This window comes from Silurus aristotelis (genome assembly GCF_946808225.1).
Source record: "Silurus aristotelis genome assembly, chromosome: 26".
NCBI lineage: Eukaryota > Metazoa > Chordata > Actinopteri > Siluriformes > Siluridae > Silurus > Silurus aristotelis.
In genome coordinates this window covers 15,887,826-15,915,556 of record NC_139599.1, presented here as the reverse complement: position 1 = coordinate 15,915,556, position 27,731 = coordinate 15,887,826, and the positions used below count along the sequence as shown (strand labels likewise).

Below are 27,731 nucleotides of genomic sequence, written 5' to 3'. Positions count from 1 at the left end.
AAAGCACTCCCTCCTGCACGGGCTTCTGATAAAAACTAATGTGGATAAAGGAGTGGATCTTTTCTACAGAAAGAACAAACAGGGGATTTCCTGCACAATTTACACTTTTACTTTCTCTTCCAACACTAAATCTGCAGTGTTGCTGATGTGGTCTGTTGAGGAAGCACATGCAGAAGGATTGATGAAAATTACAATGTATGATGTATATGTATGTATGAATGAATAAATGAATGAATGTATGTATGTATGTATAGAAGAAAGCTCTATTTTTTGCAGGTAATGATTGATGTTTGCAATGCTTGGACATCTTTAAATACACCATTTGCTACATTTATATGTTATTACCTTTCAATACTTCATAATCATGTTTCATATTTGTGTTGAAAAAGTCTCTAAAACTCTATAAATAAGTATTTGCTCTTGATAGGATCTATTTAGTCGTTGTGGGCTGTAATGGTTTATTCGTTTATTTTATTTACTACATGCATATTTTATGTATTAACTTAAATATCATCGTTTTAGATGATGAAATGATGATTGCATGTTCTATATGAATGATTCATCTTTATAGTGCATTATTCATTATTATAGAGTTGCTTATCTTCTTATTCAAATGTCATATCGATTTTCTTTAATGAAGCGGCATCATGAAATGTATTTTGGTGCCCTCTTGTGGCTATAATGATCTACTGCAACTGTTAGATTTCTCGTGAAATCTCAGACTAACTTAATTTTAGTTCAACCACGTGTTTTATTCTAACGTCCACCATAGTATAATAAGTTCATGTGATGAATAGTCACATAAACCTTTTGAAATGCTGTGGAGTTTGTAAACACAACCTGGGAAGTGTTAATCAACAGTCTGTTCTATGTAATAACTACTGGAATAATCATGGCTGATATCTGCAGTAAGACTGACAGCTGTGAAGACAGAGGACAGATGCTGATAAACACTTTCTCTTTCAGCCTGAGGACATCATGTGCGAGTGTGTTTTGTTCTCAGGCTGCAATAAAGATACGATTCTTTGCGTGTGCGTGTGCCAGTGTGTGTGTGTGTGTGTGTGTGTGTGTGTGTGTGTGTGTGTGTGTGTGATTGTGTGTATGTTTGGACTTGGTGATAAAAAAAAACAAACCAACGCTGTGCTATCAGAGTCTCACATCCGTCATTGCATGATGTGTTAGTATTTATCAGGACATTTCAACGTCGTGTCATTTGCAGGACCTTCTCATGATGCTGTTAAAACAATATTCTATATTATATTATTCTATAATATTTTCAGCACCTTTAATTGGTCATACAGGTGTACAGAAGATGGTGTGTAGACACCTAAAATAAGTTGCACTATTCTATTGCACGATCTACCCGATGACTATTGTGCGGTACGACGTGTCCTCAGCCAATGGCCGGTGGAACCGGATCGATTGTGGGCGGAGCTTAAGCGTTAAGAAGGCAGCGCGGGTGTGAGCGGGGTGAAGTGACAGTGCCATGGCCGGATCGGTGGAATGCTCTTGGTTCGACTCTTTTCTGTGTCTTCTAGGCGGAGGCACTGCGCTGTATTACCTCCTGAAATGGTCGTGGACGATCGGTCATGGCTTCAGGGTCTACGTGCTGTCCAAAATCTGGCAACAGGACCTCCGGGAGTATGGACAGTGGGCAGGTAACGCTATTCTGCACATCACCTGTTGCACAGAAGTGCATTGCTTTAGAGGACATTACTAATGAGTTGATGTGTTGTAATAATGATGGATGTTTAGATTAGGAAAAGGGAAATAAAGATGTATAATTAACAATGCAAATACAAGATCAATGTGTTTAATCCAATAATTGCACTTATTCCCATTGTTGTTGTATCACTCGTCCCTTCTGTAAAGCTGTTTTGAGACCAGTGCGAAAGCGCTCAAGAAATAAAGTTGAATTGGTTTTTCATCTTACCCTCTCCTTGAACTCACCTCGATCTGAAGCATGTATATAAAAGGCAGATTTGATGGGACTGAGCTATTATTATAGAATATTATACTATATAATATATATGATGTAATCATTTTTGGGGGTTTGGTGTCATATGGGTTGTTCTGACAGTCTACAGCATCCCAAATTTTTATTGTGGGACCTGAGATGGGTTTTCTGTCTGTAGTCATGCTTCTGGCTTCTGGTTCCACTCTGGTGTTAAGTGATGGTTTACTGGTAACATGAAGTCGTTCTGTAGTTACGATGCAAAATCATTCCAAAAACACAGCATAACCTTATGAGGACTTTCCCCTTATAAGAAAGTTCAAATCTACCCTGATAATCCTGTCTTTTATCCTGTCTTATTTAATAAGCGATGAGTAATTATATAGCATTGTCTGGGTTCATTTCTTTTTGTTGAAGACTCATTACAAGCAGATGGAATTTGCACCTACAGTAGGAGAAAATGAGTACACTAAGAGATACCATTATTACATTCCTACAAGGACATAAAACTTCTTGCACACGAAGAATGTGTCACATTTTATTCAGTTTATACGCTTCCACAGTGGTCCTGAAGGTCTTAATGGGACCAGACATTGACAATCATTTGTACTCATAGGGTTCAAGCAGTTACTTCTTATCGAACACAGTGAAATTCAGTGATTGAGAGATGATGTTTATATTTATATATATATAGCGTGAACTAATGGAACTTAAGGACACTAGAAAAAAAGAGAGATTTTGGTGCCTTTGGGGCATATAGAAGTAGAGCGTAAAATGTCCTTGTTTGACATTTCTGACATATTTGAAGCATCCCGCTGATAAATATTCACAAAGAAAAGGCAGAGGTGTGCGAGATGATTATCGAGGACGAGATGAGAAGGAACACAATGTGATGTCTGCTGACTGTGGTGGTATGTGTGATCATAATCGAGATCAACCCAAATAGATAGTATCATAACCCATGACAAAATTCTTCTCGCCAGATAGTTATTAGGTCCGCTATAGGAACGAGTCGAGAAAGCAAAACGTTTCCAGTTTCCACTGTCACTCCGATTTCCACTTTTTTTATATTGCAACAACAAAAGCACTGATACCCTGATGATAATGACGAAACTTGGACAATTGCATCATGATGTTTTTATATGCCAGTACTGATCTCACCTTGTAATATTGTCTGGTCTAGATAGTCCAGATACACAACATGAAAATAATATTAAACCTCTTTTTCTCTAAAAGGATTAAAAAATAAAAATAACTAAAACTCTATTTCTTTCATTCCACAGTGGTCACAGGGTCGACGGCAGGGATTGGACAAGCCTATGCCATTGAGGTTAGTTGAGACTTTATATGCATTTATTCACCAGAGCCTGGAGTATTTTCACGTTCCTCTCATAATTTGCTTAGTTTGCAGTTTCATTGGAATAAATAGGAGCTTTATGAAACATCCTGGAGCTACAGTACATTTCCATGAAACGACTGGTATTTGCTAATAAGCTTCACTACACAGTACAAGCAGACTAGTTCACTAAAAAACATCCAACATGACTGATCAATGAAAATATAATAAATCTTTAACCTACATTTGCATTGCTTATAATCATATTAAATGCATTGTAGCTTTTACGTCATCATAGTGCCAGCTCCAATCCATTTCCTTTAACTCCATGCAGATATTTATTTTGAATAATCAGTAAAATAATTATAAAAAAAAAAAAAACTGCATATACACTTTTACATTTTATTAACCTCCATTTTTTGGGATGATGTTCCGCTAGATGTTGGCATGTGCTTGTGGAGATTTGTGTGAGATCCATTCAGCCTCAGGGGTGTTAGTAAAGTCAGGTGCTGATGTAGGTGAGAAGGTGAGGAGGCCTGGGGTGCCTTCAGCATTCAAATTCATCCCAGAGATTTTTAATAGGGTTGGAGCTCTATAGCAGGAGATCTTCCACTGCAACAGGTCTCCTAATTCAAGGAAAATGTAACGCTACCAAATACGTTCAAACGACTGTGTGCCTCTAAATCTGTGGTAAAAGTTTGGTAAAGAAGCACATACGGCTGGAGAGTATCGTCCCAATATTTTTTATATAGTGCATGTAAAAAAGAAATACAGTTAAAATATATATATAAATAAAAGAAGAAAAAAGTTTACCAGGAGAAAAAACAGACTTGGCAACCCTGAGCAATACCAGATATATTCTCGTTTTCACATTTAAGGCAAATGCAAAAGTGTGTCAAGTTTCATCCGCCTAGCTAACAACATAACAAAACAAGAGGCTCTCAATGAGCTTTCTGGGTATGTTCTCCCTGCTCATTAGCATGAATGTCTGGCATGGAAAATGCTGAGCCCTTGAGACTCCAAATCTGTTTTTCAAATGATCTAATGATCATGCTTAAATAACGGCCAGAGATTTTGAATAAAATTCTTTGAACACAGCAGTTTTTATTAGAATAATTGACTAAATTAAATCGTATTTGCAGAATAACTGAGTAAACAGTAATATAATGTGAATATAATGAATATATTTAGTGCACAACTGTTGAGGATTCCACTTTACAAACTCTTAAAGAATGTCCTGATGCTGTACATAACTGCTGCCATTTGTTTCTCGGTGCATGTGTCTGTGTGCATGTGTGTGTGTGTGTGTGTGTGTGTGTGTGTGTGTGTGTGTGTGTGTGTGTGTGTGTGTGTGTGTGTATAGCTCGCCAGACGAGGACTGGATATTATTCTGATCAGTCGATCACAAGTCAAGCTTCGCCGCGTTTCTGATGAGATAGGTGAGTGAAAGCAGGGTTTATAGACAGCATACTTTTGACAAAAATAAATCATGACGTAAATATAACAAATTAGGGTAGGAGCTCAATTTGACAGATCTTAGATATTGACCTTACACTCCTGGGGGGAATAAAAGCCCCATTTAGCCCCCAGGCTAGTTTTGTTTATCCCTGCTAACAACAGATTTCATAATTTATCTGATTATTTTTTCAAAATACAAACAAATTTTTGTATAGTGTATAGTAGTTATAATTAATCCACAATGGAGTTATTAAAGGGGCCCTTTTAGGGGCCTATTGTCCAAGGGGCCCAAACTTTTTCCCATCAAAGGCCAAAAAACGAATTTCATTGCATTCTGTGGGGCAGAAGGAAATGTTTTATTATACGAAAGTGTTTTATATTAATATAAAAGTTGCCTCTTATTTATTGAGAAATAAATAAATACTAAAAAGCATGGATCTGTAATCAATCTAATTTTATTAGTTTTATTTACCAAGTTTTCTGGTTTAGTGAAACGAATAGAACAATGAAACCGTAGAAACAATCCCATTTATCGTACAATATAGTATTAGTATAGTATAGTACACTGTTTACATACAGCTATTTTAGTAATATCAGACATTAAGCTGCTTCTCAAATGTTTTTTTTTTTCAAAATTATTCTTTACATTGCTTTACATTTTTGCAGCTTAAAAATACAAGCAAATAATATATTTATTGAAAGATATTAAATGTTAAATTAGAAAGGAACAATCTGTAACAATTACTTTTTCCCCTTAATTCCTGCTCATATACGACATGGTGGGTCACATCAATGGTCACCACCAGATGCAAGTCTGGGCATCTTTATTGTAGATGAATAATTAGTTAGATTAGTAGTTAAATAATACTTTAAGTTCCTTGTATTCCATTCAAAAAGAATCTTATTTAATCCCACAGTGGAAACGTCCAAATTTTCTTCATAAATACCAAAATTGTAACCTCTTGTTTCCTGAATTTGTGTTTGTGTTTCAGAATCACGTTTCAAACGACAGACTCGAATCATTCAGGCAGACTTCAGCGAGGGTGCTTCTATTTATCCAGCCATAGCAGAGCAACTCAAAGGCCTGGAAATTGGCATTCTAGGTAATTTAAAGAGTCAAGAAATACAAAAATTATTACAAAAAGTGGGAAAGATCGTACACATTTACAGAGTCTTTGTGTAACACAAAAACATTGGCCACCCTGAAGACTCGGTTTTTCTTGTGAGAAAACAACCCCAAACCGTTATATCTCATTTATATCATTATAAAGCTAATATTTAATAGATAGTTAACAGTTCAACGGACGGTCCAGTATGAAGTTACTCCATGTTAACGTTCAATTTTCAGTCTATATCTCTATCAATCTCTATCTTATTCCATTTTAACAATGTTATCTTATCGACTCGCATCGGAAAGCATTTGTGGCATCATTAACGTTGTGTGAATATTCAGAATGATCGATGATTTGGAAGAATAGAATAAAAGTAGTTTGTGTCCTGGCTTCATCCAGACGCCAATTTCCTGCACGATGTTGTACTATTTTGACTGTAGCGATACGTGTATAAGCCTCACCTCTTGCATCGTTCTGTACATGATCCAAAAATGTAATCGCCTTTTCTTAAAAAGGAAACAGGACGAGACTCGTTCCTCCTGTTTAAAGATATGCAAATATCCCCTCCTAAGCTCCGCCCTGAGAAAGTAATGTAAAAGTAATGTGTAGTAAAGAATAACAGATGAGCAAAGATAAGGGATAAAGTGACTTGCATGAACTCATTCTTTCTCTTTTTGTAGTGAATAATGTCGGTATGAACTATGCTGGCATGCTGGTCAACTTCTTAGATGTTCCTGACCCTGAGAAGGTAGCCCATGCGGTGACGCATAAATATCCATTGTGTACAAGTGTATTTTGATCATGGCATTAAATCCTGTTTAACATTCCTTTTCCAGAAAATCACGGAAGTGGTCAATTGTAACATCCTGTCTGTCACGCAGGTATGAACCTGTCTGAATTACAGCAACACCTCCACATTGTTTATTCCTGTCACAATGTAGTACACGCTGTACCGAGAATGTTCTGAGACTGTCACGTTGACAACGACGCTAACAATGCTTTCATTTTGCCGCAGATGAGCCGACTGATATTACCGCAGATGGTCGAAAGGTACATAGTGATCATAGCTTTGTTTATTTTTTTTATCTCTGTTAAAGCAGAGCTGCTTTATATTAATGTGTGTATCTCTGCATGTAGGGGTAAAGGACTTATCATCAACATATCATCTGAAGCTGGTTCTCAACCTCAGCCCATGCTCACATTGTACTCGGCTACGAAGGTAAACACAAACATTCAGGGGGGGGGGACACGCGAAAGACACGTGCGCTAAATGATTTTTTTTGTCTCCCTTGCAGATATGTGTGACGTATTTCTCTCGCTCTCTTCATGCAGAATACCAGGGACGAGGAGTCACAGTTCAGGTATAAGTTACATACAGTACAGCAAAAGGATCGATTTCTGTGTGTGTGGTTTAGCATTAAGTTACATGATGTGGAATATAATGCTATAAGAAAGTCCGAAATGTTCGATACTTTTAAACTCACGCAGAGCCAAGACCAATTTTGAAAGAGATAAAACAAATACAGAACAAAGACTCATTTTATGTCTGTTGAATATTTGAGCTGTGGAAATAGACCTGAGATAAACCTAATATTAGAGGTGTGTTTTAGAGCTTGTTGCCCCAAAGCTGGTGATGCGGGTGGTGTTTGAACACCGGGGGGCATGATGAGGATAAAAGCTGCTAACGTTTTAGTTACTTGCAAAAAAAAAACATTTAGCAAAACAGTCTGGACAGAATTGCGTTTCCACTTCAGCCTATAAACTCGTTCCTATTTTGTCTCTGTTTCCTCTCAGTGTGTGACTCCATTCATGGTGTCCACGAATATGACGCACAACATCAAGGTCAATACTCTGGTGAAAAGCACAGCCTCGTTTGCCCGAGATGCTCTCAACACTGTGGGTTACAGCTCCTTTACCAGCGGTTGTATTTCCCATGCCCTGCAGGTACACACATACGCTCTTCATTTCCACATTGTTGCCATCTTGGCACGCAGCTCTCTCCGCCTGTGCCTACAGGGAAGTCGAATGATGACCAAGCAAATATGCACTTACAGTTTCTCTTCTACAGACAACAACTCAACATGAAAAACATGAACTCACCCCAAGTCTAGTTTAGCATTGCTGTGATATTTTAGGCAAAGTTCGAGCTACATCTTTCGACCCAATTACCTCAGCACTTTCATTTATATCACGTTGTTTGAAGCCAAAATCATACATGTGAAGTGACTTAGAAGAAAAAGTTGTAATTTTAATTGTGTTCAAATGAGTTTGGTGTAAACCTCCATTATATTTGCAAACATATTGCCAGCACCATTTCTAGGCTTAGGAACACCAGGGGGTCGTCTGGGGCGCAGCCAGCTGGGGGGGGTGGCGCCAGTGAGCGCCCTGTGCCACGCCCTCACCCAATTAAATGATTTACCTGTTTTTCTGCTGAAGTTTATTGTTCAGTAATTGTGTACATACTCGAATTCTCGAGTTTTGCAATCGATATTAAACGTGTTAAACCTTATGGAAGTTTGTAAATGGCAATAGGAAAGGAATAGGAATCTCGCCTATGGTGCCAAAAAGTCTAGAAACGGCACTGCAAAATTCAAGATAGCATTTTCTGCATCAAAAGTGCAGCGTCACCTGTTGATCCTCAGCCTGAGTTACTGCCTATGCAGAGTTTCCCAGTGTCTGCCTGAGAAACCAATTAGCTCCCCCCAAATTTTTCCCAGTTGTTGGCTTGACAATCTGAAATTGCCCCAAAGTGTGAATTAGGGTGTGATTGAGTGTTTGTACAAACATGTAAATGAGAGTAAGACCATGAATAAACTTTGACTACATTTGTATTAAAGAGAACGCTGTTTTAATTGCATTTTTTTGGTCATATTGTTCCTATAACCATTCCCTCACACACTCTCTTTGACTTTCAATCCTTCTGTACAGCATAACGCCATGGCAATCTTCTTCCCAGCCTGGCTGCGACTGTCTCCGTTTTGCGTGCGGCGCATCGAGGGGTTTTCCAAGGAAGTCAGGCAGCGAATAGAAGAACGAATGGCACAGTGCCAGAAGAAACAGGAATAATGAAGAATTACATCAGGAGGCATTGCCAGGATAATAACCTGATGTCACAGACTTGCACATCTGGATATGGAAACGCTGTTAAACACTTCAACAAAATCAACATAATCAGATTTGAAAGTATGTTTGGCCAACATTCCCTTAGTGCAATGACAAACAGTTTAGACGTCCACATCGAATTCTAATCTACGCCGAGGCATGTTTAGGTTTTTCATGCTTCGAAGGCGTGTAGCAGACTTGCTTTAAGTGGAAACAGGAGCCAAACACATGGCCACGGTTTAGATGTGACTATTGAATTTAATTTAAAAAAAGACAGATTTTGGGTGCCAAAGGAACTGTAGCTACTGTACAACTCTGTCAAAACTATGTATATTTATCTATTTATCTGCTTAATTTAATTGAAGTACTGTTTACCAACCCTTTTCCCACATCTTACTAAGCAGTGGTCATGCTGTGTGAACAGTTATATCGTAATGGCACTACTGGACCTCTGAAGCGGTTATGAGGTTGAATTGTAAGAAGTTTATCGATTTGTTTATAAGTTGGATGTATTACACTTACAATAAAATGCACTTTACCGAACACTGTAGTATAAAAAAAATCAGGCACAATATTAACCGAATCGCTGTGGAATGTCGAAAGTCTTTAGCAAGTTTCAACATTTTCTTTATCCATTTCTGTAAATAATTAAACCAGAAACTTCACAGAAATGAATATTTTGAAACAGTAACAGTTTAAGGAAAGTGTGTGATCATTTTGAATTGTACTTTGCGAAATGCTAAACTGAAGCCTGAATCTCATCAGCTATCAAAAACAACAAAAGATATAGGACTCAACAGGGGAAGAGGAAATATTTAACCAGTTTATTGTGTATTTTTTAATATGTACAATAATAATATTGGCTTGTGTGTGTGTTAAATGCAACAGAATATGTATTGTTAATACAGGACTCTTATATTCTTATATAAATATACATTAAATTGATGTTTTACACGTGACTACAGTGGTTTGTACAGTTCAAAAACTAATTTCCACCACATTGAGAAGACACAACCTCCACCCCGGTGATGTTTCCTATCACACGTACACCAACATCTTACTTCCCATTTACTGTACTTTATTTCCAATAGTTTACTCATATATACACGTTATTACCTGGAAATCACAAGCAGTAACCACAGATAAGACAATCATCTCACACTTCCAAAGCACACGCAAACATACTTCATTTGTCATTTCTCAAAAAGGGGTTATACGAAGCTTTTAGGCGTTCCCTGTTGAACAGAAATGAGGTATCGCAAGTCAACAAAATACAATTTGGTGCTGGTTATTGCAGGTAGAAGACTATATAAGCGCTCACGTCTATAACTGCATTAACTCAAGCCAACAGCTTACGATCTGCTGCACATGTATATAAATAATCATTATATTTAAGGTGACTGTGCATAAGTAAGTATTAAAACGCTAAGCACCAATATATTGTCTGGAGAGAAAAAAAGAATTAAATAATATATACACACACGCCCATAAACACCACAGTTGTCGTGAATGTCTGTGTTTTAATTCAGGTTTTTAAAGCTTTTTAAGAATGCAGCATTTCTCCGACACACACATCCTGCAGGATATTTCAAATTGACATTTCATATCCACAGTGTGTGTGTGTGTGTGTGTGTGTGTGTATAAACAACAGCTGCAACACACTCGTTCACCTGTTTTTTTTTTTTTTGTGAAGCGTGAAATGTAATAAACATCGAAGTGTAAAACCACAGGAATGTTTGACTAATACCACTGGAATGTAGGTAAATTTCTATAACAGTGCATATCAGTGTTTAATTTTACTTGTACAAGTCAAAGTAGTTACGAGTTTTGCGGGAACAGCTTCAGTCATTAACGCCACAATACACAGTGATGCGTTTGTAGTAATTAGAAACGTGATACGGATGTGCGAGACTTTTTTTTAGCCTGAAAATGTCATTAAGACGGTCAAAAAGCAAAGAATGATTGAAGGTGGAACAATTTGGAATGGGAAGAGATGCACTGCAGCAGTATCAGGCTGGAAGGTTAAGAGACCGCAAATCAGGCAAAGTAACATTCAGGACATACAAGTCAAGCTGGAAAGAAAAAGGTCTAAGTAAGAATGCTGAATGTGCCATTTGAACATTAGAACGTTGAAGTCAAAACCCACACACGGACACGCCTCCATCCACTATTAGCACGTATCCTGCAGCTCACCTTGCTTAAATGAAAGAATGTTTAAAGCCTCGTGTTCTTTTCATACCAACAAAACAATACGCCTTTTTTTTGGTTCAGTTTATCCCTTAAATAATGTCGTCAGCAAAACGAGAACAGAGAAAAAAAAAATACATATTTGGACAGAGAACAAAGACAATAGGACACGCCTGAGGTGGTGAGTAAGCACCAGCTACTACACGTGTGTTAAAGCATGATAAGAGGAATGGCTTTGCACGTATTATTAAGAAGTTGCCAATGGAGTTGCGATATTTTGGTATGCAGCTAAGAGACCAATGTACCTAATCACTCCAGCGTGTAGGCCCAACCTTCACTCTGAAATAGCCTTAGCAAATATAAATCCCCCCGCTAGTTTAGCCTGACATTTGCAGATATCGCACAACAAACATGTCTGTTCTGAGAAACTTTGGCCAAATGTTTGGTTTAAAGTGAATTCTCTTTATATGTAACTGCATCCTCAAAGCTCAGTACATGTAACAGGGGTCAGACCATGAATCAAAAGAGTGGGACCAAGTCCTTGAGTGAGGGTATCCAACTGTGCCAGATACTGTTGCGATTGGCTGGAATCGGCAGGTGGGCGGGGCAAATAGAGGAAGCGCACTGCAGCGGATGTGCTGTGTTCTTTCAAAAGCGCGTTGACTCCGGACAGGAATTCCTCCGTCACCATAGGGGGCGTACTCCGGTCGCTTGGTCTCAGCAGCCGCACCACCGGATCCCACGGCACGATCTTGATAATGGCCCGGATCCTCAGCTTCCCCAGCAGCTCCCTGAAGCGCTCCTCTTTGGCCATCCAGCCCTGGTCTGCAGACTCCGACTCAACACACAGGAAGATGCGCAGACGGGCACGGCGCCAGCCGGCAGCCATGTTTAAAACACATGCCATCTGTAGCAAGAAGAGGCTGCACACGTCGGCGTAGCTCTGGATTCTCCCGGTGCTCAGCAGGTTGGAAGGCCACACGTCGATCGTCTCGTCAGCAGGGTCTCCGCTTTTCGCCGGTGTCTGGCCTTTGCTTTGGTTTTCGGGTGGCAGCTGGAAAAAGTAGCGGCCCAGGCATACGTTCTTGCCCATTTTTATGGCATCAGAGATGATCCCCACATATTCATCTGGCTGGAGCCAGCGGGGGCTCTCTGCGTGACGCACAGGAGGGAAGTGGGCCTGCAGGGAGGGAAGGTCCACACCAAAATTGTCATCCTCATCACCGATAAAGCCGGCACCATCCACCGCACCTTTACAGAATGTAGGATCCTGAAGGAAATAGTCCTCTGGGTAGCAGTTGTCGTAGAAGCCCAGAACGAGTGTGTTTGGTTTCATGCCTCCTGTTGTAGAAGGGTACACCAACAATACATACCAGATTGTCACAGTGTGCAAAATTAATATAAGTGATGCAGTGTGTTTATCTGTAAAAACCTGTTCTGTAATTCAGAAGTCAACTCCTGTTGTACAGATTACAGATCAATTAGCTTTTGAAGTACTTTAACACTTAACAATTAGAGGTCTACCGATTAATGCCGGCATTGCCGATTAATCAGCACTGTTAGTAGAACGCTGGAACTATCGGCAAATCAGCAAAAATACATATCAATTTATCTGGGGTGCGTCCGTTGCTGAAGCGGCTGAAAAGGTCCGCTCTCATTACAACAGCGGCCTCTAGAGGCGACTCACTGACGATGCATGCTGTTTATTTTTACACGTGAGACTGCACACTGCAAAAAGTACACTACATTTTACAGTGTTACAAAACAAGTAGCATTTGTAACCCCTTTAAAACGCAAGATTTAGGCTTAAAATGCACAGAAAGCTCAAAAGAGAATGCTATAGCACTGATCACCAATCCACTTGAATCGGTCGACCTTTAAAAACGTAAACATCCAAAATAATGCTGGTGGTAATGTAGATGCAAGAATTTTATTTTGTTACCCAGTCCAGTGATGCGCAGTAGATGCTGGGTTCCCTGCCTGACTGAAGGAGAGAGGGTCAGATCGACAAATGCTTTAATCCCAAGCTTATCCACCAGACTCAACCAGAAATTATACTGCTGCTGAACAGGATCGTTTGGCACAACATCTATCAGGAGACGAGAGAGAGAGAGAGAGAGAGAAAGAGAGATATATTGGTTAACACTTTTCTGCTGTAAGAACGTGCCCTCGAAGTGTATCCAGCAAGATAGTTTGGAACCACTGTGACTTTGTTTCGAACACCTTCCCATTGAAATGATGTGCAATGAACATTCACTGTAAAGCCTTTTATAAGAATGGTTATAACATTACAACATTATTCTAACATTTAGCCAAATTAATATATAAACAATAGTAAATTTTGAAGAAAAAAAAAAGGAATGGATGCTGTATTTTAGACACGTCCCACGTGAGACTGTGCTCACGAGATGTTTCGCACAGGGCCTCTATAATGTCGAGAACTATATTTAATCACACAAGTTGACATCTCGTACAAGTGCAAGCTGTCGCACATTACCGTGACTCAATCACGCGTTTATTAGCATCTGCTGTGCAACATTCAACAGGTTCCTCCCATCACATGCAGCAGGCTCTTGAACTTTGGCCTCAGTGCTGTGTGCTCGTGAGGACTTACCCAGGTCTCCGATCTGCACATGGCCCAGCACAAAGAGGCCTCCTTTTTTTAGCTGGTTGACAAAACAGATGAGCTGGCATGAAGAGCGAGGGTTGGCCACCATCAGGAGCACCTGTGGTCTCCAAAACTTGACGTGGTCCTTCCTCGAGTCCAGCATCAGCAAGTACTTTCGCACCTGGAGGACGAGTCAAGCACAAACACAATGGCAATTTCGATGCACCTAAATGAATTTGTAGATCATAAGAAACCTGGGATTTGCTTCTGATATTATAGAGGAAATACCCATGAGCACTCAGTGAACCCAAGGAACCAACTCATTCTTTCCTTCTTGTATTTGTCCACTGGTAATATTATTAGTGAGAATCCACAAGTTGAAAATTGTGACTCTTGTGGAAAAACACTGACTTTTCAGTAACATTGACGATACAAAAAAAGAAACCGTGTATGATAATGAGCATTGTGGGAAATAAGCTCTCTGATGTGTGAGCTATGTATTTACAGTGAGGGGGGGGGAATCCCCAGGAAAGTCCCTCACAGACATTTTAGCCTGAATGCTAACTACAGTATACACAACACACAGGAACAACAGAGCTCTCACACACACACACACGGGTTACTGTACACCATTCTGTGTGAAACGTTGTGTTGTTTTGGCTGTTTGTAATGTAATTGTGATAAAATTTAAAAGGGAAATTTTTAATGAGCAAGAGGTGATGATTATAATGACAACATCCCTAAAAGAGGACATGGAAGCCAAGCTCCTCTGGGAGACACCTGATTTTATAAATCATGTCTTTCCTATAATTGTATATACAGGAAGTCCCCGAGTTACGAGGGAGATGCGTTATAATGACACTACCGTAACTTGAAAAAATAATAAGTCGTGACGTGGCCATTTCTACCCAGGAGTCTTAAAGAATGGTGATCAGTATGGAGTAGCAAAGCAGAGCAATTTATAGTATCAATGTATAAACTTTACATACAAGTAACAAATTCTGTTTTAGTGTCCAGAGACGCCGATAAAAACGAAAGACAAGAACTAAAATTTGGTTTTTAAACACCAAAAACACAGGTGAAAAAATACGTTCCAACACATGGACAGATGCGTACATCCTGGCATCCAAAACATCGTACCGCATATACGCTGCTAAAACCGGCATGCAAATGAAAAAGAAAAAAATACCGATGTCACCAAACCAGATTAAAACTGAAGTAACGAGTCTGGTTTGAAAATTTAAGAAGTCAAAATTACAGGTATTTGTATAATAAATGTAGTAAGTGAAAGTAAAAAATTGTCCAAAAAATAAATAGTGAAATAAAAAGAACTGATACAAGAAAAATGTACTTTAATACAGTAATAAAGTGTTGGTACTTCATTACTTCCCACCTCTGCTGGCTAATAGGTATTCGGGGTATATGGGAACTCCAGTCGTGTTGTGTGTGTGTGTGTGTGTGTGTGTGTGTGTGTACCTGATGGAAGATGAGCGCCTGACTAATGTAGCCCCAGCTGCTTGTGGGTGACCGATAATGCAGGAAGAGCAGCAAGAGCAGTAAGACCACGATGCTGGCTGACGAGTAGACCGGATTGATCACGAACATCATCACCAGGCAGCTGAGCAAACCCAGCAGACACGTGTGCCACGAGAAGTACTGAAATGTCGGCCTGGATGTACAGAAAGCGAGAGCGCTCAGATCAGTGTGCTTTTTTAACACTTTGGTTTTGCAATAACTCGCTTTGTTTTTATGACTCTGAGAATCATGCGTTAGTTCGCTGATTTTTATGACTATATCGCTGATTAGCCACGAGATCGGCGCAGTCTCATCGTCTGTACCTGAAATTGGGAGCAGACGCCCACTCTAATGCCAGACAGGCCAGATCTACTGCAGCGTAGGACAGCAGATAGAAGACGGTCACGAAACCTGCGATCACGTTCAGCTGACCTGCAAACACCGTGATCTACATCACACACACACACACACACACACACACCCCGTGTTACTGGGTTTACACAATTAAAACCATCCTTACACTGATTTTATATCACTGATAACATAAACAGTCACTAATTTAGTTTTATTACAGCTGCACCAAAACATTACATAACTCATAAATTGTGTATAAACAAACACACACACACACACACCTGCACCAGTGCCCAGGTATAGAGCACAGAGACCCAGGGGTTTCCCGAGCGGGATGTAACGGCAGCAGGGGCCAGGACCAAACCTGAGAGACAGCAGTCACACACATCAGTGCACTTCTTTCCACAGCTTCATATTTCTTTATTCTTAAACTTTACCACTGTTCAAGAGCGCGCGCACACACACACACACCCACACACACACACACACCAAAGAGATGGTCGATTGCGAGGGCGTGTAGGATGCGTGAAGCCCCGATGAGCGAGCACATGGCGGCGGACAGTGAGGCACAGTACACGCCGATGATGACAAACGGAGGCCAGATGTTTATTTGCTGGAACACGGCGAAGTCGTTAATCAGCAAATACCTGGGAGGAAGCAAGATATATTTATTATTATATATTTAATTATTCATCTATATCCACATCATATAGCATATCTTTACTTTTATGGCATTCAGGAGACACCCTTGTCCAGAGAGACAAACAATTATCTCATTCATACAAATAAGCAGGGGTGAAGGGCCTTGCTCAGGGGCCCAGAAGTGGTAGATTGGGCTGACTGAGATTTGCACTCATGAACTTCAGGTCCATATACATATACACAATATATACATACATATTCCTCACCTGTCGCAGGTGGAGCTAATGAGGAAGAAGAGGAGGAGGTAGACGGTGAAGGTGTACAGCACAGCCATGATGGTGCCTTTCGGAATGGCCACGCTGGGATTCTTGAGCTCACCTGAAAAAAACACACTGATGAGTTGCACAAGTCCAGATTACAGTGAGAACATTTTTTTTTCCAGCAGGATTGCACTCAGTGTGTGACAATAAAAAACAGAAAAACAGGAAGTGAATCCAGGAAGTCGGTGTTTGTGTATTTACCTGACATGTTGGCTCCTGCCATGATGCCAGTGCAGCTGGTGAACATCACGGCAAAGACGGTAGAAAACGACATCACCCTGTTCGTACTGTAGTCTAAAGAGTAGCCCGCTGCAGCCAGAATGAGAATAAGTGAGACAGGAAGGAGAAAATGACCGTGTAAAAGTGAGACGTCTTGCGTCAACATAATTAATTGATACTCACACCACAGGTTGTGAGAGAGCGTGCTGCTGTTGAAGCCCGTGTAGCTGCCGTTGCGAGTGACCGTGCTGTTGGGACCGAGCGTGTGCGTGAAGCTGAAGGTGCGCGGCCCGACCACTAGCGTGCTGATGATGATGGACAGCACGGCCACGGTCACCACCAGCAGGATGAGGAACGAGGCTTTGGCGTAGATGTGAGCGCCGACCAGGCAAATGACCAGACAGATGAGCAACAGCACGGAGGAGTAGAGCACAGAAAACCAGTAACCTTGAGGCAGGACACGAATGCCCTCAGGCCCCCCGACCGCTACAGAGACAGAAACAGAGAGAGGAAAAAAGATATAAACACAAGGCGGAAATGCCACAGGAAACCCATTATTTCTTTCTAACAACAGATATAAATATTCAGTGTTTGTGGCCATCAGAAGTCAGATCATGAAGGTCATTAGAGGAAGAATGTCAGCAACACATTTAGAATGTTTCAGAGTCTCCTAAAAAAATCAGTTTCTGCATCAATGATCAGGTTCAGGCTGAAAATATATGAATGTGTACTAGTAACCCCCCCCCCCCCCTCCTCCAGAGATCCGACCCAATTCTCACCTGGATCCTGCCCAAAAACGTTGAGGATGGCCTCCACCAGCCCGAGCATGTACACACCGCACGCACACACCTTCGCCAGGTAGAACATGAGGCCGATGCTGCCTCCAAACTCCGGGCCAAGAGAACGACTGATCATGTCTGGAGTTGAGAGGTTAAGAATCCACAAATTTGTCCACTCTGGGTTACGCATGGAGACTATTTTCAGCAGAGAAAAATGTGAAATTTTCTTTTTACAACAATCAAATTTCTCAAATGTATATATTTATAGGGTATTGCTGTTGAATTCTTCGTTCTGATTGGTCATCATAATATAATATAACATAAGTTCTCTCATTCGGAAACAAAATGCTTTTGATAAAGATACAGTAAGCTCCGCCCCCCTGCACCGCCCCATTAGTAGAGATCGCACAGATCGACAGGATGGTCAAGGAGATGATGAAATATGCCACGATCAACATGAGCAGTCCCTGAAGTAGGCCAGCATGACCAACAACAAAACCTGCAACACATACTCATATTACAACATATACACACACACACACACACACACACACACACACACTGAACATAGATGTCCCCCACGTCCCTCCACCTCACATTTACTGACCCGTGCGCAGAAACAGGACGATGCTGAACATGGACAAGATAGTGGGGACCATCACCCCGAAGAAAGTGTTGAGTTTGCGGGGATTGGATTTGGACGCATCATCCGCGGACGTGGACCCCTTCCTGGAGTCCACACTGTCCCCCAAAACACTGTACGCTCCATGAGGCAGGAGACGACTTCGCTCCCCCGCCATGACCTAAAAAAAAAAAACAGGAAGTTAAATTCTTGGGACTTCCTGGTACATATGGTGAATGATGATAAATGACCTGTGACTATAAAAAGTAGGTAAACACAGTTCAGATAAGGATCCATATTCTGCTTTCAGGAATATCCAGGAACTTCGCTGTAGCATCAAACATCTCCATCGGTATAAAACCAGTTCTAGTTCTAAAAACAATATTAACATTATAATAAAAAAATAAAATAAAATCATTAAAAGAGGAAAAAAAAACCTATATTTTCAAAAAAACTTAAATAACCAGCATCAGCACATGATTTTTATACTTTGTGCAATTTACTTATAACCTTAATAAATATTACAGAATTTTTTAATTGTTCACCAGTATTGTGGCAAAAAATTTGGTTCAAAAAAATCATTTGAGCTTTTGCTATTTTCTTTACACGTTTCTCAGCTTGTGTGTAAGTAAGATTTGTTCATCGGAGACAGCAGACACGTCGAGTCATGCTTCTCAAGACATGAGAATAAAAACACCCGTCACGTGACGCAGAAACCTTTAAGGACAAATAAATAAATAAAAGTCCTTGTGATTCTGGCATGAACCCTTCCTGCTTGTAGGACGACGGTTCTGAGGGGAAACTCCTCGTCTTTCTCACCTTCGATTTAGAGACGTGTATATTTTGGCAACCAGGGACCGGTTTACAGAAAAACATATCAGCTAAATGATCACGGTGCTTAGAAGTTTCCCGAAATCCTTCCTGACATCGATCATGTAATAATGAGGAGCCGTTTTAAAAATAGAAAGTACACTTGATGTTATCTACACGGTCTGCAACTGTATGGTCCAGCAACAGGCTCCGTGTTCTACTACTGATGTCCATGAAATGAACTACGTATTAGTAACAATAGCACTTATAGCACTTCCACAATCTCTATGCATTTTTAATATGAGTGGAGAGTTTCTTTTAAAAAATTCTACAAGGTGTTACACATCCACATAATACAGAACACAATGTACAAAACGTAGTGCCTGTTTTTGCTTAGACGGAGAACAGGAGAGATGATGTTATTAGACTCCCTCACCCTCAGTGTCACACATTGAGGTGGAAGCGTAACGGTTTGTGGGGAATTTGGAGCAGGGAAGGTTCTGGAAAGTGAAAGGAATCCTGAACCAACATGGCTCCTATTCCATACTCCAGCATTACACCGTGCGATTCAGTCTGGACTGCGGCTCATAGGAACCGACTTCTCCGTACAAAAAGACAATGACAAAATAAAAAAAACGTACATCCAATCATGCTATTTAGAGAGCAAACGGTCGTCTGGGGTGTCGTCTAGCATGGAATGGCCTGCCCAGTCGCCGCACCCAAATAATATCGAACTGCACTGGGATGAACTGGATCACAAAGAAGGAAAATCTCTAACCAGTAAAAAAACATTGCAAAGTATTTTGAAATGTTTTTCATGCTAAGGATTGATTGTTTTCAATGGAAATAAAATGTGTACAGTTATACATTTGTTTGTATTGTCATAATAAATCTTCAGACCGTTCCATAACCTGTGTTAAAAACCATGAAAAACTAATTGTGTCCAAACTTGTGACAAGTTGATGATGAATCCAAGCACCAGATACTTTATAATAAATAGTGTATCTTAAAAAAACAATCCGGTGTTACAGTGACTGGGCTGAGAAATGGCAACAAATATTTTGGACCCTAATTAATTGTTAACAATAATTAATTGTTGTAACAATCCAATTAATAAACTAATTCCGGTTACAAAAAAAAAAAAGGCGCGGATTGTCAGCAGCTTTCTACTGCACCAAAACAACCAAAACAAAAATCCGTTTGTTACTTCCGCTTGTTCAAACAACCACGAGGAAGCAAAAACATCTAACCAACACGGATCTCGAGAAACCCTGGGCATCACCTGGGCATCTCTACCGCACCATGGCACCGCATATGTGCCCTACATACCCCGGTGAAGCTGAAGTTAATCGCTCTTACCTGCACAGATCTCCTTCTTCTCCTCCTTCTTCAGAACAACGACCAGGAAGAAGCCTCAGATCTGAAACCTATGAGAAGATCTTACCCACTCATTTCACCCCCTTCTCCTCTCTTCTCTTTACCCTTATGTATTTAGGATCTGGCCATCAGCATATTGCCGGGCATCCCTCTGCCCTCTGCCCCCTGCCCGCACTCCGACTCCCACCCGCAACCTACCGCACTAAAATACTAAACAAAAAAAAAGTACCCCACCTACAACACGTGATAACTCCTCACCGTAACCGTGGAAACGTCCTCCGCGTGACCTCACCTACTAATTATAACGCCAGAACCTTTTTAGGACGCAGCCGATTGATCGATCCACAGAAAGGGATGTGATCCTTCAAACCGCGGTATTCCCATTATTCCTATTATTCTACTGCGCCCTCGCGCTCTAGTTAGTGGTGTAGTATGCAGTATGGGACGTCACAGATGTTTGGAATGATCACATGACCATGCATGTGACTGCAAAAAAAAAACAACAAAAAAAAGGAGGGGTTTAAGCTGAGTTCAGGATAAAAACTTGATACATATTACATAAGTCAGTACTGAGATGTTTCACATGTGAGGGTTGTTGGGGTATTTCTGGTTTGGGACACCCCCCCACACACACACACACCCCCACCCCGGTAATACACCCTACATTGACAAAAATATTTATGACTTTTTGTGGTTCTTCCCCAAATTGTTTCACAAAGTCAAAGGGATACGATTGTCTTTTTTTGCCTCAGCATTTAACTTTTTTTCCGTTCACTCGAACTCTGAGACTCAAATCTGTTCCAGCATGAAGATCTGCTTTACATGAGTTGGTGTGGAACATCTCCTGCTAGAGAGCTTTGTACTCTGTTAAACAGCTTTGGGATTAATGTGAACGCTGAAGGTACCCCAGGTCTCCTCACCTCACCTTCATCACTACCTGACTTTACTAACACACTTGTGGCTGAATAAATCTCCACAAACACACGCCAACATCTAGTGGAACTAGATCTATTGTTTAAAGATTTATGATCACACTCTTAATATCACCCAAATGAGGATGGGTTTCCCTTTTGAGTCTGGTTCCTCTCAAGGTTTCTTCCTCATAACATCTGAGGGAGTTTTTCCTTGCCACAGTCGCTATGGCTGCTTTGAGACAATGTCCGTTGTGAAAAGCGCTATAGAAATAAACTTGACTTGACTTGGAACATCTTTCCAGAAGACTGGAGCTTATTATAACAACAAATTGGTATTAAATGTGGAATTGGATGTTTAAAAAGCACATTTCAATCTTATGGTTAGGTGTCCACAATGTTGTGTGTGTGTGTGTGTGTGTGTGTGTGTGTGTGTGTGTGTGTGTGTGTGTGTGTGTGTCCACAAACTTTTGTCCAAACTGAAACCTCATACTGATAAAAAATTGTGTATTTTTCACACTTAACTGCTTCAGGTCATTAATCTAATTTTAATATTCCACACAGTCAGCATCAGGATATACCAAATACAGTTTTTAAATGATGACCTGATTTATTAAGAGAAACAAACTTGACAAACCTGCATGTCCCCGTGTGAAATACTAATTGCCCAAACCTAATAACTGGTTGTTCCAGCAACAACTGCAATCAAGAATTGGATAACTGGAGTCTTTTTAACGTCACTTTGGAGGACTTTTGGCCCACTCTTCATTACAGAATAGTTTTAATCCAGTGGAGGGTGAACAGCCTGTAGAAGATCCATGCCACAGCATCTGAATGTGATGCAAGTCCAGACTTTGACTAGACCTGTTCCAAAACCTTCCTTCTTTTTTTTTTAGCTATTCAGAGGTGGAATTGCTGGTGTGTTTCATTTCCGTGTCCTGCTGCATAACCCAAGTGTGTTTGAGCTTGATGAAAGGATGTTCTCCTGGTAGAGAGCAGAAATTATGGATCATTCAATAATGGATATAGGTGTGGCTTTTTCATAAACGTTTACTATTATTACTTTTCTTTTTATTTATGCAATGGACAAAAGCTTATTTTTTCAATCACCATTTCCCAGTGATGGTCAAAGTCCAAGATCAGCATTTACATTTGCGGCATTGAGCAGACGTCCGTATCCAGAGCGACGTACAAAAGTGCTTTGAGTCTCTAGTAAATGAATAAATCTACACTGGTACACAAGATTACAAACTTAATATAAATATAACTCTTGAATTCTACAAACTTGGAAAGTGCTCATGTAAGTGTTTCAGGAAGATGAAGGTCTTCAACCGTCGCTTGAAGATAGTCAGGGACTCTGCTGTACGGACATCTAGGGGAAGTTTATTTCACCACCTCGGTTCCAGAACAGAGAAGAGCTTTGAAGTGTACTTCGCTTTAATTCTGAGAGAAGGTGGTACCAGTCGAGCAGTGCTGGAGGAGACAGCGTGGTGCAGTGCGAGGTGTGATGAGGTCACTGAGGTAAGATGGCGCTGGTCCATTTTTGGCCTTGTAGGCAAGCATCAGTGTTTTGAATCTGATACGTGCAGCTACTGGAAGCCAGTGAAGGAGCAGCAGTGGGGTGGTGTGGGAGAACTTGGGCAGATTGAACAGAAGTCATGCAGCTGCTTTTTGAATCATTTGCATGGATGAATAGCGTTTAGAAGAAAGACCTGCCAGCAGAGAGCTGCAGTAGGCCAGTCTTAAAATGACAAGAACCTGAACAAGCACCTGGGCAGCCTGTGTGGACAGAAATGGTCAAACCCTCTGTTTGTTGTAGAGAAGAAAACGAAAGGAACAAGCCACAATAACAACATGTGAGAAGGACAGTTGATTGTCCATAGTTACCCCAATGTTACGAGCAGTGGCTGAAAGGGGGAGAGCAGAGAGTCATGAAGAGTCATTCGGAGATCTTGACCTGGAGATGAATCACCTGGGATGACCAGCAGTTCTGTTTTGCTGGGGTTGAAACTGGAACTGGAACAGCATTGTGGGAATTGTAGGAAATCGTTAAACAGGGTAGAGCATGTTAATGAATGAAGTTAAAACTTCACTAAGATGGGAACAGGCAGATTTTGTGAAGATTGCGAACATCTTGCTTTACACATGTTGCAAGTTTGTGTTTGGGGGGAGTTAAAAAAAAACAAAGTTGCCACTTTCTCCTTCCTTCTTCTTTCTGGTTTAGTATGTTTCAGGATCACAAGTGTGACAAAAACGAACAGTTGAAAATACTCTCTCGGTTCCTCTTTAAAAACAAATGTGACGAGGCCGAAAATTCATTTCAGAGTTTTAATATCATCAGCGTTCCAAGCAACAGCGTAACACAAAAGCACAATAACGCTACAATCAGTGGATTTGCTCCATCTCTGGCTCTCACAGACACGACACGTTATCGTCTTTATTTACACGTTTATAAATACAGTCCGGCTTTTACAGTCTTTTAACCTCTTCATTCACAGTAGATTTATTTGCTCGTATACATGATTTGTGTAGTGTCACTGCTTTAAAGTTGTAGTAAGGAACATTTTTTTGTAATGTTTGTTAGCATGTTCTTAGGTTTCAGTCACACTCCTGGTTATCTGTCGTTGCCACACCATTTCAGTGGGGGGGGTTTTCTCATTGGGCAGGCGGCTGGTGAGAAAAGATCAAACAAATTTCACCACAAAGACAAGATGGTTTATACTATTATAAAAGCAAAATAAATATTTTTAGGCTTTAATGATCATTTAGGCTGGTCAAAATCCCGCCTATTTCTATTGGCTCACATAAAAGCTGGTGCCGTTTCCCCTTCTGTGATAGCGTTTCCGTTTTGATAATTTACTCACATTTAATGCCCAATTTTTCACCCTGGAAAGTGCAGTCCCCCTCCCAAATCATCATAACAATAAACCACAGATGTAGGCACCTATGGCAATGTTTGAGTTCTGCATTAAAACAGAGCCCTGAATGAGATTGGACCTTGATAGCGAACTCTACCAGCTTCTGAACTCAGGCACGTGATAAGCGTGTGGTTTTGTGTGAAGGCTTGAGACCTCAGACCAGATCCAGAGACTGGGAGTTAAGATGTGGCCAGGTGTAGGAGGCTGCGGCTGGGAGGAGAGAGAGGCCGGGGTGGGCGGGCGGGGCGGTCGAGGTGGGCGAGTGTTTGAGGCGGTGCTTTTTGAGCTGGCCGAGCTCGCGGAAGCAGCAGCCGCACTGAGCGCAGCGGTACGGACGCTCGCCCGTGTGGATGCGCTGGTGCTTGTGCAGGCTGTCCAAGTGGCGGAAGCGCTTCTCGCAGTAGCGGCAGGGGTACGGCCGCTCCCCCGTGTGGATGCGCTGGTGAGTCTTCAGGCAGTAGAAACGCCGAAAGCCCCGGCCGCAAACGTTACAGCGGTGCACTTTGTCAGTCGCCTCGACGGGTGCCATCAGACCCGGCGGCACCTCCACGTCGCCGGGGGGCGAGATGATCTGGGGCTGAGCGTTCAAACAGGACAAGGAAGCCGTGGCCATCGGCGGGGGGTCTAAAGGCTGGACTTCAGCCTCGTCTTCAACTTTCACGGAGCTCTGCTTCATCTCCTCGCTCGAATCCATCACCTGAATCAGGCTCAGCTCGCTGACGTTCCCCGCTGGAGCGCCCATCTCAAACTCGAACCTTCCCATCTCGCACGCTTCGTCAGGGGTCTTCACGGACAAACCAGCAGCGTCCTGTTCCTCCTGGTGCACCTGCCCAAAGTCCTGCGCTGCCCCGGCTGGGGATTTATACTCTACAACACACACAGGAGAACAAAAATCATACAAATACAAATCATATAAAGTGCTTCAGTCCAACACGACGACCTTCAGTGTGACCCAATTCCTTTTTATTGGCGATTTGTGCGTTTTTGTTCCATGCTGCAGATTTTATTCGATAGTTTTCCCATTAATTTAAAGATGTACAGATACACACCCTGCTTCTTTTTCTTTCAGGATCAGTGCTTCAGGTTTATAATTCTGTACCCAGACGTTGTTAAATTTACGATGTATTTATACAGTGGGTACTTTGTTTCCTTCAGGGCAATAAAGCATATCTGATCCACCTTTATAGACATTCTGTGTCTTTTTTGCCTTTCGCTCCGGAGCTGCAATGATTCCATCACATGAATTTCCCCATTAACATCTCAACACCTGGTCACCAGGCTACAGGATCTGCTGGTTGTAGAAGGAACACTGCAGACATTTCACCATACAGATTATATTGGACAAAAACATCATGAGTTATGGAGTGGGATCACACTTTGAGGAATAGAATAAAATAATAAAAATTGAAGCTCTTGAGCCTGTGCTGATGTGTTTAGGAAACAGCTACATACCCTTATCCATCACTCCTTCCTCAGAGATGTAGAACTGATCTGTGGGATCTTCACTTCTGGACTGTACGGATTCAGGCTCCAGAGGGGTTCTGCTCGTGGTCTCGGTGATGAAGGAGAGGCTGCGCATCCTCCGCCGGTTCACGGAGCTCCGCGGCCAGTCGGACTGCACGGTGGGCAGGCAGAGGCCGACGCTGGGGATGGTCCTGACGCCGTGGCTCCTTCCCGTGGGCCCGCGGAACGCTTTCAGGTGCGAGGGCTCTCTGTTTTCAGGCGTCGCCTCCACGGCCAACTGGATCTCCTCGGCGGGCGCGGTGGTCGACGGCGCGCGGCTTCGGTTCAGCAGCAGGCACTGCTTGATGTTTTTCTCGGCGGCGGTCATGTAGTAGCGCACGGCCTTCAGCTCGCTCTCGGACACCTCGAGGCGCTCGCGCAGGCTACGGTTCTCGCGCCGCGACTCGGCGGCGGCGTCGCGCGCCTCTGTCAACCTCGCGCCGACGATGCGCGCCGTCTCCTTCAGCACCGTGTCAACCGCGCACCTCACCGCCTGGTCGATCGTCGAGGTCAACTCGTACTTCAGGAACGACACGCTGATCCCATCCAGAGCCATGATGCCTACCCGAGCTTTTTTTTTCCCCCAGCAACCTCCACACTAGCTTTAGCAACTCATTAGCATTCGCCTTTCCTTTCTTTTCATTTGACTTACAGCTTTATCCAATATCCAATTGGATCTTAGCAATTCATTTCCATATTTTTTCTTCTAAATAAAAACGATTGAAATCAATGAAATCACAAAAATCAGTGTATAACGCGTCCGTAAACAAACCCTAACGAGCGTCCGCTTATCGTCGCGCTGAGAGTCCGGCGTCGCACGCTGATGACGTAGGAAGTCCTCGGGGAATGAAGTTCATACATAGAAGTTGGCTCATCAAGCAGCCTACAGGCCACCATTTTACAAACCATATCTCTGTTTTTTCTTTTCTTTTTAAAACTGAATTATTACTTAAATTAGGTTTGTGCACGCCTGACTATTACAGCCATATATGAGCTTCATGAGGGCATGTTTTCCTATAACATAAAGTAAAGAAAATAAATACAAATTTGGTCTATGAATATATTTAGAGAAAGAGAGAGGGCAAAATCGTTTTTGAAAGGCATGATTACACCAAAACCTGGCGAATTCATAAACCTGAAGCTCTTCCCAGACAGTTGCAATTACAATAATTCACAGCTGCACAGTTGCATGTTAATGATTGAGTTTGAGCACAGCTGCTGCAAATGCTGTACTTGAATCCTTTGTAAAGTTATACGTAAATTAAGAACCGCTGTTTGCTTATAGAATCAGCTAAACATCACCACGATCTCTCTGTATTGTCCTAAATTTATAAAAATAGCTACGCCAGATAGAAAGCTATGGTGTACAGCTGTACAGATTTCAGCTCTACCTCTGAAAAAAGCTTGTAGGGTTTTTGACCTTTACGCTACCAGGGACTGTTTGTTTAATAAACATTTGGGAGTTAAACATTAGTAATTGCATGTAGAATACTTTGAAAGAAAATCAATTGAACTCTGAATCTGTTTGCATTTTAAAATGTGAGCTGACTGACAGGTATTACAGTGTTTTTCTATATAATATTGTGGAATAGTTTATGGGGGGAAGACATTTAAGTGTCATTCTTCATATAAATGTATTATCACGTTCCCCCCCTTTTTATTGTCTTGTTTTTCACACAAGTCCACATTTATACTCCATGATCTTTGCTTCAGTCTGACATTTTGTGAAGGAGTAAGGATACAAGACTGTAGGGTGGAGTGTGCTACCCTCTATCGGTCAGTACGTGTAACTACAGGCCATACATTTTTGGCGTTATGATATGAATACGTTGTATTCATATCAGTCTTTCACATTTTTTTTAAGGTCCTGCTCATATAACGTTTATAAAATGAGTCTTTTCCACTACGGCTGGTATTTTTGTATTATTATGTAGAGATACTGTGAGTAGAAAATACTGCTTTGTGAACTGACACCTTCAGCAGGTCTAAGAGATGTTAAACCTC

At 41.4% G+C, this 27,731-nt stretch overlaps 3 protein-coding genes across 7 annotated transcripts; 1 reads left to right on the top strand and 2 right to left on the bottom strand.

Annotated features, from left to right (window-relative positions):
- Positions 1-1,458: 1,458 nt before the first annotated feature.
- On the top strand, positions 1,459-9,917 carry hsd20b2 (hydroxysteroid (20-beta) dehydrogenase 2). Of its 2 annotated transcripts, XR_014531709.1 has the most exons (12): positions 1,459-1,658; positions 3,238-3,284; positions 4,654-4,729; positions 5,741-5,851; positions 6,541-6,608; positions 6,697-6,741; positions 6,876-6,910; positions 6,998-7,079; positions 7,156-7,221; positions 7,655-7,804; positions 8,789-9,047; positions 9,171-9,917. XR_014531709.1 is itself a non-coding variant. In XM_083530859.1 (11 exons), exons 1-11 carry the CDS (start codon positions 1,487-1,489, stop codon positions 8,924-8,926), a joined length of 990 nt encoding a protein of 329 aa, XP_083386985.1. In that variant the 5' UTR covers positions 1,459-1,486; the 3' UTR covers positions 8,927-9,917. The 2 variants fall into 2 exon arrangements, 1 of the variants encoding a protein (XP_083386985.1); XM_083530859.1 differs by having other exon boundaries at positions 8,789-9,917.
- slc12a9 (solute carrier family 12 member 9) lies at positions 9,772-20,854 on the bottom strand. 4 transcript variants are annotated; one of them, XM_083530805.1, is made up of 15 exons: positions 20,630-20,854; positions 20,378-20,438; positions 18,194-18,389; positions 17,951-18,085; positions 17,587-17,724; positions 16,991-17,293; positions 16,790-16,897; positions 16,535-16,646; positions 16,116-16,273; positions 15,908-15,990; positions 15,596-15,720; positions 15,234-15,426; positions 13,764-13,938; positions 13,092-13,238; positions 9,772-12,490 (listed from the first exon to the last, which is right to left on the bottom strand). In XM_083530805.1, exons 3-15 carry the CDS (start codon positions 18,384-18,386, stop codon positions 11,631-11,633), a joined length of 2,730 nt encoding a protein of 909 aa, XP_083386931.1. In that variant the 5' UTR covers positions 18,387-18,389; positions 20,378-20,438; positions 20,630-20,854; the 3' UTR covers positions 9,772-11,630. The 4 variants fall into 4 exon arrangements, with proteins under 4 accessions (XP_083386931.1, XP_083386930.1, XP_083386929.1 ...); XM_083530804.1 differs by having other exon boundaries at positions 20,654-20,836; XM_083530803.1 differs by lacking the exon at positions 20,630-20,854 and adding an exon at positions 20,500-20,599.
- A 2,766-nt stretch (positions 20,855-23,620) lies between these two features.
- On the bottom strand, positions 23,621-26,605 carry LOC310720329 (uncharacterized protein). Its single transcript, XM_083530840.1, has 2 exons — positions 25,677-26,605; positions 23,621-25,091 (listed from the first exon to the last, which is right to left on the bottom strand). The coding sequence occupies exons 1-2, from the start codon at positions 26,281-26,283 to the stop codon at positions 24,379-24,381; spliced, it is 1,320 nt and encodes a 439-aa protein (XP_083386966.1). The 5' UTR covers positions 26,284-26,605; the 3' UTR covers positions 23,621-24,378.
- Between the last annotated feature and the right edge of the window lie 1,126 nt (positions 26,606-27,731).